A 12,040-nucleotide genomic window follows, 5' to 3' on the forward strand; every position below is an offset into this window, starting at 1 on the left:
CAGACTAAACAACCCCAGCACCCTCAGCCATTTCTCTTATGACTTGCTCTCTAGACCCTTCACCAGCCTCATTGCCCTTCTCTGGCCATGCTCCAGCACCTCAATGTCTTTCTTGTAGTGAGGGGCCCAAAACTGAACACAATATTCAGCTTGTGCTCCTTCCTGCAAACTACAGTCCCTACTGCTACATTTTTTTAAGCTATATATTCACACTTTTTTAGGTTTGCTGCACTAAGACACATATGAAGTGGCCTTAAAAATACTTTTAAAAAACCCTTGAATTTTGGCAACTGTAAAATATACCTTTTTTTAGATATGGTTATATGACAGAGCTTTCAATCACAGGTTTCTCAAGCCCTCAAAAGGGATTTTGCTGTAATCATCCATGCTGGTATAATGCAGGATGTATGACTTTCCTACTTGTGTGCCAGAAAGGGATTTTCATTGAAGAGGCCAAACATCTGACATAAAGAAACTCATGAGAATCCCTCTAATGCCAGCACTCAGGGAAAGGTGATCCAGACACATTGTAAGGAAAAAAAACAAACAAAGAAAAAGTAGAAAAAGAATGTTTTTTCACTTAGTCTTGTAGACAGGAAGGCTTCATAGCCCTTGTATTGAAAGATGTATAATCTGGGATGCCTGTGTCTCCTCGGAGCACACAGGCTCAAAGGTCATTTTCTCTCCACAAACACCATAACCTTCATGCACACAAACTCTGACCTTCATCCTGGAAACCAGCCTCTCTGATGACAGTCATTCCTGTAAGGCACTGTGGTAAAACATATAGACAGGGCTGTTCTTTTGCACAAATACAAGCCATGAAGGAAATAGCTTTCATAAGGATTACATTAACTCAAGAAAAACTAATGCACTCCTTGAAATACTTCCTTAAGGCAACATGGAGCAGTTGGCTTTGATGTTTATTGCAGAAACCTTCTTTTCAAAAGTACTACACATTGTTCTACCCCAACTTTGAGAGGACTGATCTAAGACCTCTATTTTACTGATTTAAGTTCTGTTGTTTGAGACTGAAACTCTTTGTTCCATATCCTTTCTTGCTGGAATGGAGAGACAACATGTCCATAATGAGTCCTAAGCCCACTTTGAAAAAAAGCCATGCAATTCCATGAGCACATTATGGTGAACCTCCCAAAAGAGTCACAACAAATCCAGAGCTGGGGCATAAGCTCCAGGAAAGGAGAGGCTTCACCCCACAGAAAGCAAGAGGGCACATTGCTTGACACAGCTATTTTACTACTAGGCCATGCCTATTTCCATGGATGTGGATGCTGATGGCCACACAATCTCTTCAGGGCAAATAATGGAAGCTTGTAACAAATACAGGAATGTGGACAAGGACAAATGAAATCTGATTTCCAGACATGAGTCAGGCTTTCAAAATTCTTAATGCTTTGTCTAACAGCTAGCTGGTTTTAGCTTACGGAACATTAGAACATACCAAATATATTAGAATATACTAAATATAAATCTTAACATAATACCAATAATAGTATGACTATGTAAATAGGGAAGCCAGAAACCTGCAATGCTCCCAGCACTCCTCATCCTAATTATCCCACCAGTTACTGAGCACCTATTCATATTTACCACATCATTAGTGTGATCATTTCATAAAACATTCAGTGAGTCTGCTGCTTTACCTGCCTGGCTCAAACCAATATATTTAGTCCTTGTAGGATCATCTGTGGATGGCAGGGAGAGGGAACTCTGCAGACCTGAGACGCTCTTGAGAGAACACATGGTTTTATTGCAAGGGTCATGGGTAAAAAGGGCTTTGCCTCCAGCCACCAGCCTCGGCTGAAGGGAGGCTCCAAAAAGAGAGGGAGAGAGAGCAGGAGGGTAAGAGGTGAAAGAGGTAAGTGAGGTGGAAGGGGTAAGGGAGGTGAGCGAGGTAAGAGAAGTGGGCCAGGTAAGAGAGGTAAGGTAAAAGAGTGAGGACCTTGTTACAATACATTATATCTCCTTTTGTGTTGAATATTCTAATTTACAGTGACCAACCGGCACGAGATACAAAACCTACAGACTTTGCATAAGCCTATGAGAATTACTATATCATTGTATAATCCTATATTTAAACTCTAAAGACTACTTTTCTTATCTACCTTTTCCCAGATACCTTAGTTGGGCTACACCCTTGGGTCCCTTGGTGTCCCTTTGTTTGTTATCACTCCACCCATCTTCTAGCTAATCACTGTCTTCCTGCCTGCCATGATCACATCTCAAAGCTGGCTTTCATTTCTATTTCACTCATAGGTTTTACATTTTCAGTATTTCTTGCAAGCAATCATATTTGTAAGCTTTTCCTGCCTCAACTTTCCCAACAAGTCCTCATGTCACAATCTCTCCATTATCCCAGTTGGTCTGTTCTTGTGTTCATTCAGTGACAGCCACTCTGCCCCCTACTCATCTTTTGCTTTATGTCCCATTCTTTACAGGACTTTGAACGCTGTGCATTTTTGGTGACATGCTTAAGATCTGTAACACACCACACCATAGCCCATTAAATAACTCATCGGTCTGTTGGTAGGGCTCTGATAGTCTGTTAGGAAAAAGGAATTTAATTATTTGCATTGTTTTTCAACTCTTAAATACTTTGGATTTCTTATTCCCTGGGAAGTCTTCAGATGCTATCTTGCCTTTCACAAGCAACATTGCTGTGGGGTTTTTGTCCAATGAACTCATTTTGTACTTACTAGATGACTAAAAATATAGGTTTTCTCAGGAAAATCAACACATGAAAGTGATGGTAATTTTGAGATAATAGGAGAAAGCAGGTCTTAAGTCAGAAAAATAATATGAAGAGGTCCATTTAAAATAAATCCATATTTAATAGATAGCTGTTATTCCCTCAGCCAAACACAATTTTGCTCTGTCAGAGCACCTTATGGGGAAAAAAAATTTAAGAATATTATAAACAAACTGGATCAGCAAATATTATTGTACATAACCAAAACAGAACTATACTACCCATTTAATATCCATGAGCTTCCTAAAATTTAGATGTTTCAATTACTTTTAACTCTGAACTTCCTCCCCAGGGCACAATAGTAATGCTTAATCTGGTAAACCACTCAGCCCTAACTTCAAATAAAATTGATTTAGCTATAATTTTAATTTTTTTTAAAAAAAAAGGTACAATGTTCATTAGTACCATGATTTAACAGTTGCTAACATTAGTCTAGGACTCTATACTTTTATCCTCTTGCCTAATTAACCAATTAAATTACTATTCTACCTAAACACAGAAAAAAAAAGCAGAGGGAAAAAATGTTTACAGTAAAGCATATTCTAGAGAAAAAGACACAAAAATAAGTTCTGGAACCTACCTCATATTCCCTGCCATAATGAGGAACAGGTTATAAATGTGAGAAAATATGAAGAGGAACAGGATGGTACTGAAGAACATTGTCATCCAAGACCCATGGTCCTCACGAAACATTTTCAGACGGAGCAACTGACCTATGGTAAAAAAACGATGAGAAGGTGTAGTTTAGTCAATCAGTAAATACATGTTTACATTGTAATAAAACCAAAATAAAGTACAAAACTGTATTTCTTCCTATATCTAATTATTCCACTGTGTTTGAGGAGGACAGACTTAGATGCAGATGAACTACCCTTCTAGAGTTCAGCATGAACAGGTATTATTGCTACAAAATTACAAATTATTTGCAATACAAAGGGGAAAAATAAAAGAATGCAACAATAACTTATTAATAGCAGTATTTTTAAGAGATGATGAGAAAGACCACAGGCCATAACAATGCATTTCAAATGCTAAAAAACGTTACTGATTCATACATAATTTTCCTTTTTTGTGTCTAAGACAGCTTTTCATGTCTAAGACAGCACAAAGTATTTCAGGTTTGTCCACTGACAAATATTATTTGCTTCTCTAATTTAATCTGGAAATCAAATTATGAGTCTGTGTAGAATTCTGCACTGTATGTTTTTCTTAGGCCTAATCACTTTAATCATATGATATGGTATTACACTTCATTCTGCAAAGAATACCTTTCTTCAAAGAATACTGGTGTGTCTTGCCATTTGAAAAGAAGCTCTGCTTGTTCTCACCAGTGGTGTTAAGTGAAACTTTCATGATATTTTTGTTGCAAGCATATTTTTTCTGGGCTAGCTTTTCTTCTCTGTCATCTCTTGCCTTTAGATAATTGTTTAGAGTATTGAAAACCTCACCAGCAAAAGAGATGGGAATTTGCTTTTGCAAGGCTGAAAGTACCACACCAGAGCCAAGAGTGGGTAAAGAAAGACAATGGATAATTCAAGCAGCAAGGCAAAGAACAGCATCTAAAAAGGAGACAGTGCAGTCTGGTGCTACAAGATGTCAAAACAGGGAGAACACAAGTAATATGAGGAGCTGGACAGGAGGTGTCAAGAGAAGTGATATAGCAGACTGAGACATGAAATGGTCTGAGATGGAGGTGATTTCTCTGAGTTGGTTGTTGAACTACGAAGCCCACATTTAGCATTGGTTAGGGCTGGACACAGGGGGAATCCATAAAGTGGAAGAAAATAATAAAAAATTTGAAGTGCTCATTCAGGCAGACAGAAAGATCCCAGGACTGGCATTTGCTGCTGACAACTGAAGATGGAGATGAAGGTTTGGGGGAGGAAGACTTGAGGACCTGGAGCAGACATGGGCTATGGGCTGAAGAGGTAGGGTGTGACCTCTGGATTAAGCAGCTGGAGGATGAGAGTTCTTTGACAAAGCTGAGACTTTGGAATGATGTGGGAACCCTGAGGCAGGAGAAGTGACAGGTATAAGGGTGTGGGCCTGTTATTTCTGCATCTGAGAGATTTTAGCCTGCTAGCAGCTGCTAACTTTTCCCAAGGAAATATTTCTCAAGAAAGCTTCTTCTCAAAACAATCTTAGCAAACAACTATCCTTTCTCAAAACAATCTTTCTCCAGGTGGTGTTTTGCTGTTCCTCTGGTTTAACCAACAGGATTAGAGAGGTGTCATTCCTATTCAACAATCATGTCAAGTCTGTATGAGAACACCTTATAAAAAATAGTAAGAATTAGACAATAAAGTGTCTTTTCTATGCTCTTCACCTTCTGAAACATTTGGAGTCTCTCATCTTTCTTTCGTGTCCTACAGCAACACAAGGGAGCTGAATGAAGCTCTACAATGGGACAAGAGCAACATAGGTCAACAGACCAGTCCAGTAGTAGGGCAGCAACAAGGATTCAGTGAGTGAAGAAAGGTGAAGAAAGTGCAAACACACATATATATACCCCAAGCCCCTGTACTCTTCTGTGCTTTCACTGCTGGAAACCATGACAGCCCTAGACCTAGCTGGACTGCAGATGTCCCATAAGTCTGTCCTTCCCTAAAGAGCAAGTGGAGGCTGCTATGGCAATAGCATATTATCCTGACTTACTGAGAGGAGGGGCTTAATGATAAAAGACATTTCCCTTGCAGTTTGATACCTGCTCTCTGAACAGCTGCCATTGCATATGGAATATTACCAACACCTTGGATAACAAACAGTACTTACAAAATAGAGTTGTAATTTCAGGAGGTCCTGATTAATGGAGAGAAAAAACACAGCCTGGAATCTAGACTTCTGTAAAACAAGTAACTCCAACTTTTCTAAAACAGGTAAGAGAAAGATTTAATAAATATTCATTGCACCTGTACTCTCCAAAGCATTGCTTTTTCCTATTTAGTTATTACACACTGATTCATACCTAAAAAGATGTATAAATTTCATATTCTTAAAATAATTTTTTCATAAATACTGTCTTCAGTAGGCAATTTTTTCCACTTCAACTTTCCTTCTACTGTAGCTTGTGTTTGCCATAGTGCACTTCATTCACTCGCAAGCAGGGTTCATCAACATAATTTTTTAAAATTATAATTGAAAAAAAATGTACTTTAATCACAATACTGATATATAAAAACAAAAGGAATTGGATTTTAGCACAATCTTCTTACCTAACTGCATACAAATGTTGCAGATATTATTTATTGTTCCGCCATACCAGTATGTATAACATGCTAAATGCAGTTATAGTAAACTATGTTAAATGATCCACCTAACGCTCACATTGCTTTATATATCCTTTCATACCAATTGAGTTGAAATAAAAATGGGTTGCATCAGATGATGACATAACAGGTAAGTTGTTAAAGTAAAAATTGAAAGTAATGCTTTTTTATAACAAAACCTAGGACTCCATATAATGTTTTTTTAATAAAATGAGCTAAAATGTTACACTTTGAAAACACACATAACAGAAATATTCTGAGGTGTGAATGGTCAGAAATTTGAAAAACCTATCTAGTAACTGGAATAGACTTGTACTAGATTAAAGTACAACTCCAAACAGCCCAACAAAATTCTCAGAGTAATTCCAGAAAAATAAAACAGTTCATGTAAAATTAGGGCTTTTACTATAAAGAATAACAAACAAAAAAAGTAGCAAGGGGCAAAGAGAGTAGATAAGGAATAATATTACACAAAATAAGTTTTTGACTCAACTTTGTTTTTTATGTTGTTTGCGTGGTTGTTTTTTTTTTTTACTTCAAAAAAATTAGTTGCTTATTATAAACTTGTTAAAAATGTAAAATAAATCAGGTACGACAGACAAGAACATGGTTATTAGGATTTATTTACACATAAAAAATGATATACTTAAAAAACTACAAATAAACATGTTATGCCTAATGGACCTTTGCAAATGCAAGTTAAATGCCATATGAACGACTGCCAGTGATAAACTGTGAATTAACTATACACAAAAATCAAGATTCTCCTATGATAATGTTTCCTAGCTCCATCAGACATTTCCTCAAAATGTAATTTTTTACTGGAAACAGGTCTTTTTATTTGCTCCAAGGCTTTGGAGAGCACATCAACAGTACTATGGGAACACAGGGTAGCAGAGATTTAGGTGTTAAGGGTCCTGCAACAAACCAGGCAGTATTTTTTTCCAGTCCAAGAGAAAAGAACTCAATAGGCAGATACAAAAACTTGAGTCAAACAGATCACTTTTTTAAAAACGAAAGCTTTTCCAGTATCTTTAGATCCACAGCCCATAAGATGTTTGAACTATTAAACTGCAAAAGCAGAAACAAGAGAAACAGCAAGTTCTTACCCATGCATTTAGCATGCTTTCTTGTCCTAATTATGAGTGATTGAAACCATAAATGTCAACCATTTCCAGGGCATATTTGTAATATTCCATTACCAAGCTCTTCCTTGAATCAGGTGTAGTCCTTTAATTCTGGGTGCCTCATCAAGGGATTGCTCTTTCTGCCCACTTAGTGCTCAAGGTCATCTCTACCAATGACTGAAACTGTTCAAGTGAAAAATTAACTTCAATAAATGGGAAGTATTTTTTAACTTTTGAAAGTTTGGAAAGTCTGATTTAGCCCATACTAGCAATATATGCACACTATAATGCCATGGTGCTGCTGTTCATTCTGCCCCAATACAATATGCATATGTGTGTTGGCTGGCTTTGCTTAAGAATACATGGACTTAGCAGTGAATGCTGTAATGCTCAGAAAAAGATAATTTTCTTAAAATACAGATGCAAAATTTTGGATTCGAACTGTGAAAACAATCTAGTAATTTCCTATAGTTTGAATTATTCTGTTGGTGCTAAGACAGTAGACAGAAAACTTGTTATTGTCTGATATAAAAAAGGTCACTTCTGATAATTACTACAGCACATATCTTCTGGACATCAGGGTAGCTCCAATGGCTTCAGCATAGGGCAAGGCATGCTGCCTGTCTTCCTGCATGAAGTCAGATTGCATCTTTGATTGTATAAGGCTTTAAATTCTTCTCATGGAAGACCAGGAGATCCTGGAATAGCACCAAGCTGAGGGTCAAGCCCCTTGTGTTTTCCTCTTGCTTATTAAGTTACCTCAGGAAAGATTCTTTTTATCTCTGCACCTGTTCCTGTGTCTACCCTGTGAATCACTCACTTCAATTGCAAAGCACAGTTTCAAGAATTCAGTCTTATTTATGGTCTCTAAGCTCTAAAACAATACAAAGAAATAATGGGAGACAGGAAATATATTTTACAAAATTCAAACAGGAATTCCAAGGTAGACATGTGGGAAATGCCTACACAAAGAGGCATATTTTCTAATGACTCTCTGAGCCCCAAATGCACCTTACACAGCTGGACAGCTCTATCCCTTCCAGTTACAAAACCAACTTCATACAGCTCAGCCCTGAGTGCAGCCCAGTAAACTGAAGGTGTTGAAGGAGATAGGGGATTTTGTTTTGTTCAAGTCTGTGACTGCCCTAATGCAGTTATAAGGCTGCACATCCAGACTTTATCTGGCCAACTTGAAGCAAAGCAGAGCAGGTGGCACAGCTGTTTGCCTCCTCCATTTAGGCCTACCTATAGCCCTTGACCCCTTGAAGCTTAATAAGATCAGGAACCTGGCATTACAATTCCCTCATGCAGCTATTGCCATACTGTTTGTAGCCAGTTTAGAACATATTCATACTGCCAACACAACTTGGAATCAAATGTCTGGTGCCTTCCTTTGAAAGTAATGAGTAGGAAGGGAGAGAGGCAGGAAATGCCATTTAATTCCAAAACCACACAAACTCTAGCCAAGAGGATTTTAGGAAAATATAAACTTCCTATACCTATTCAAACTAGTTTTAATTGAACATACCATGAGAAAAGGTTACTTAACTATGTTTTGCATTTTAAAGAATTTATAGGGATATCTTATAAATTTCAGCAGAAGAAAACAATTACACTGTTTGTGCAATATTTTATATTCACAAAGACTATGAAGCAGGGAAAGTATAGCTACCCTAGGTTAAAGTCCAGTGCTTAAATACTTTAAAAAATACATTTACAGAACAAATACTCCCCACCTGTGAAATACGCTGTGAGTAGAACAGATGGTTTTCTATCTGCATAATTTCCTGGAAAGTCATTTGACTGCCTTAGTTGCTGAGCTTCTAGAGAAACCACTCTCCTTCCTAATTTTGTTGAGTACAGTCTAAACTAGCTTTTTGTCAGGTAACTGAGTGGACTATAAACTCGCAAAGCACAATAATGCAGTCTTTATTTAGCAGGTCTTCGCTGCAATTTCTGTTATATTTTGACCCATGTGAACATAACTTTTGAAAAGGTATTATCTTCTTGTATTAAGATATTATTGACACGAAAGCAAAGCATGACGTTAGGGGAAAAAACCCACTAGTACACATATTGCAGATGTTTCAAAATTTTCCATGAATCCATAACATTCTGAAAAGGTTCCTTCTTCCACTGAAAGTGTGGCCTGTACTGATGAAAATTTTCTTCTGTCATCCTAGCAAGCACTGTAGTGGACTCTGATATATAAATTGCTGTTTGGATGATCTTCACACAAAGCTTCTACTTGGGCAAACCTCACAGTTCAACATCACTTGGAAATTTTCTAGAAACATAACAAACTGCAACTGGTGACAGATCATTTTGACAGAATATTCCAGCCTTTGGTTTCATTAGGAGTAAAAAATCCATTGGAATTAAGCATAAGACTTTACAAGCATTAAAAACTTGTTTTGAAAAATGCATTGCAGATCTATATTCCGTAATAAGAATTGATACAAAGTAGGCCATAAAGTTAGACAAAAAGAATATTCTCTAACCCTACCAAAGCACAATCTTTTAATCCTGGGGCAAATATTTACAGAAGAAAATAAAAGAAAAAGGTCAAAAAAAGCACTCTGTCTAGTACTTTAGATTAAAAATTTTCTGTGGCCTTCACCAAAAGCAGAAATTCATCCTCATTTTTTTTGATGCTGTTCTCTTGATCTCAGTCACAGCTCACTGCACAGCTGCCCACATGAAACTTGCCCCTAGGCCCCATATGAATACTCAAGGCAATCAAAGCAATGATGGAATGAGCATGGGCAATTACTGTCCTTCTGTCACCTCCTCTGCTTTTTCCAAAGATAGATACAGACACATTAGCAGCCAAGGGACACTGCTCTCACTTAGGAGTGCACACTTCATTTCTTGCATCCATCATACACTGCAGTAAACAGCAGAGAGGAAAGTATATAAAGCTCTGCATGTAAGTTCATGAAGATCTGCTTGTGTGGGTGCTGGAGAGTAAGCTGTGTTACCTACTTGGAGTTCACATTTTTTTCAGATAGAGGAGAGAGTTTGTACATTATACTCTGTTCTGGATTCTTTTGCCAGTTCAAACACACTGAATTTAACTTCTAATGTTTGAATTTTAAATGCAATGTATCCAACTCAATTTTTATTTTAAAAATAAAATAAAAATTGGTCTCTCTTTTCCCTTCAGGCGTACTCCGTGGACAGATGATGAATGGTACATGCATTATTTTCATTTGCAACAGAAATCCTAACCTGGAGTGGTACTGTTATTTGCTGGTTCTGGTTTGCCTTTTCACTTTATTGACAGGATTTCTAGGCAACATACTTGCACTACGACATTATGTTTACTGCATGAAGACATGGACTACCAATACCATATTTCTCTTTAATTTGGCACTGTGTGACTTTACTTGGACTCTCATAGCACCTTTTTCAGTATATTATAATATCCAGAAGTTTGCTGTCTATTTCAGCCAAGCATTTTTTCAGATCATAGGACTATTTTTTAGTATTAATATCTATGGAAGCGTGTATTTCCTGACACTCATCAGTTTTGACAGATACATAGGTGCTGTCCATCCCATCAGTTCATTAACATGGTGGGACAAAGAAAAGGCTGTGTTTTGCACCATCGGGGTGTGGATCTTCATAGTGATTGCATCGCTGCCTGAGATTTACTACACCATGGTTGCAGCTAGAAGACAGCATGACATCGTAAATTACCTGGACAGCACTGATGAACCACTACAATTTGCTGTGCCATTCACATTCTCCAAAATTGTATTGAGATTCCTGATTCCAGTCACAGTCATCTTTACATGCTATATGTTGACTCTCAAAGCATTACTACAATTCAGTAAACGTCAGCAAAGAAGGAACGGACTTGTTAGGCCTCTGTTACTGATTTCAGCTGCTATGATTGTGTTCGCTGTTTCCTTCATACCTTACCATGTTATGATGATGGTGGTAGTAATTTACAGAATTAATTGTCAACCACCCTGTGGGAACATAAGCACATTAGGTGCCATTTACAAAGTCACAGAGATCATCTGCAGCATCAACAGTTGCCTTGACCCAATCATTTTTACAATAGCAAATAAGACATTCTATCAAAGAATTAAAAGTATAAAATGTCATCCCAAATGCCAGTACTGCTGCTGTCTGACAGGAAGGGTAAGCAACATCAGCCTGTCCCTGAGAACAATGACTTAAACACCAGTCTACAAAGACCTGCATCTCCAACTGCTCCTTTGGCTTCGTGTCATCAGACCCATTTCATATTTAGTCTCCTGTATTATACAGATATCTCTCCAATAGACAAGAACACACAGAAATGCAGAGTAAAACTTAACACAATAAGAAACACTAGCAGCTCCTAGCTTTACAGAATTGGCATCTTGAATATTGTTAAATACCCTAATTTATTGTGAAATAATACTTCTATCTGTATGTACATGCAACATGGAATAAAAAAATGATAAAAAGTTCTAAGTAAAAGTTCTAAGTTCTCCTTTAATTCTGGGCGAGAAAAATAGAGATTAAGAGCAGACAGTGTTGAGGAGCCTCCTTACAGTTTCCGTTAATTATTTCTTCATCTGTTTGTAAGTGCTGCTGTGATTGTGATTGTGCAATTAATAACTGTCAGAATGCTTATAGCTGAACTGCTTGAGCATTTGCAGAGAGGCTTTCTACAAGTACTTCATTTTAATGCTGCTTGCACTAGAGTTCCACTGGCAGTGGAACCTCATTAACCCAGGAAAGTGCAGCACATTTCAAAAAACAAACAAACAAACAATAAATAGTGAGATAAAGTCCCTGAGGATAGTCAGAGCCACAGTGAATCTGCTCATGAAATAAACAGGCATGGATTACAGAGCTCTGCTAAGCCTTCTCCCAGG

The 12,040-nt window shown here is 37.5% G+C and overlaps 2 protein-coding genes across 4 annotated transcripts in view; one reads left to right on the plus strand and one right to left on the minus strand.

Moving 5' to 3' along the window:
* The window catches only part of TMEM117 (transmembrane protein 117), a 181,516-nt gene that overhangs the window by 150,903 nt on the left and 18,573 nt on the right, over window positions 1–12,040 (minus strand). For all 3 annotated transcript variants that reach the window (XM_083858729.1, XM_083858730.1, XM_083858731.1), the window contains exon 3: window positions 3,351–3,483. In XM_083858729.1, the coding sequence (XP_083714855.1) occupies window positions 3,351–3,483 (133 nt within the window). The remainder of the gene's footprint in view (window positions 1–3,350; window positions 3,484–12,040) is intronic.
* On the plus strand, window positions 5,577–11,354 carry LOC310908887 (P2Y purinoceptor 1-like; the record flags this gene model as incomplete). Its single annotated transcript, XM_083860320.1, has 2 exons — window positions 5,577–5,646; window positions 10,330–11,354. 2 exons carry the CDS (start codon window positions 5,577–5,579, stop codon window positions 11,352–11,354), a joined length of 1,095 nt encoding a protein of 364 aa, XP_083716446.1.

This window comes from Zosterops lateralis (assembly GCF_965231275.1).
Source record: "Zosterops lateralis genome assembly, chromosome: 4".
Taxonomy (NCBI): Eukaryota; Metazoa; Chordata; class Aves; order Passeriformes; family Zosteropidae; genus Zosterops; species Zosterops lateralis.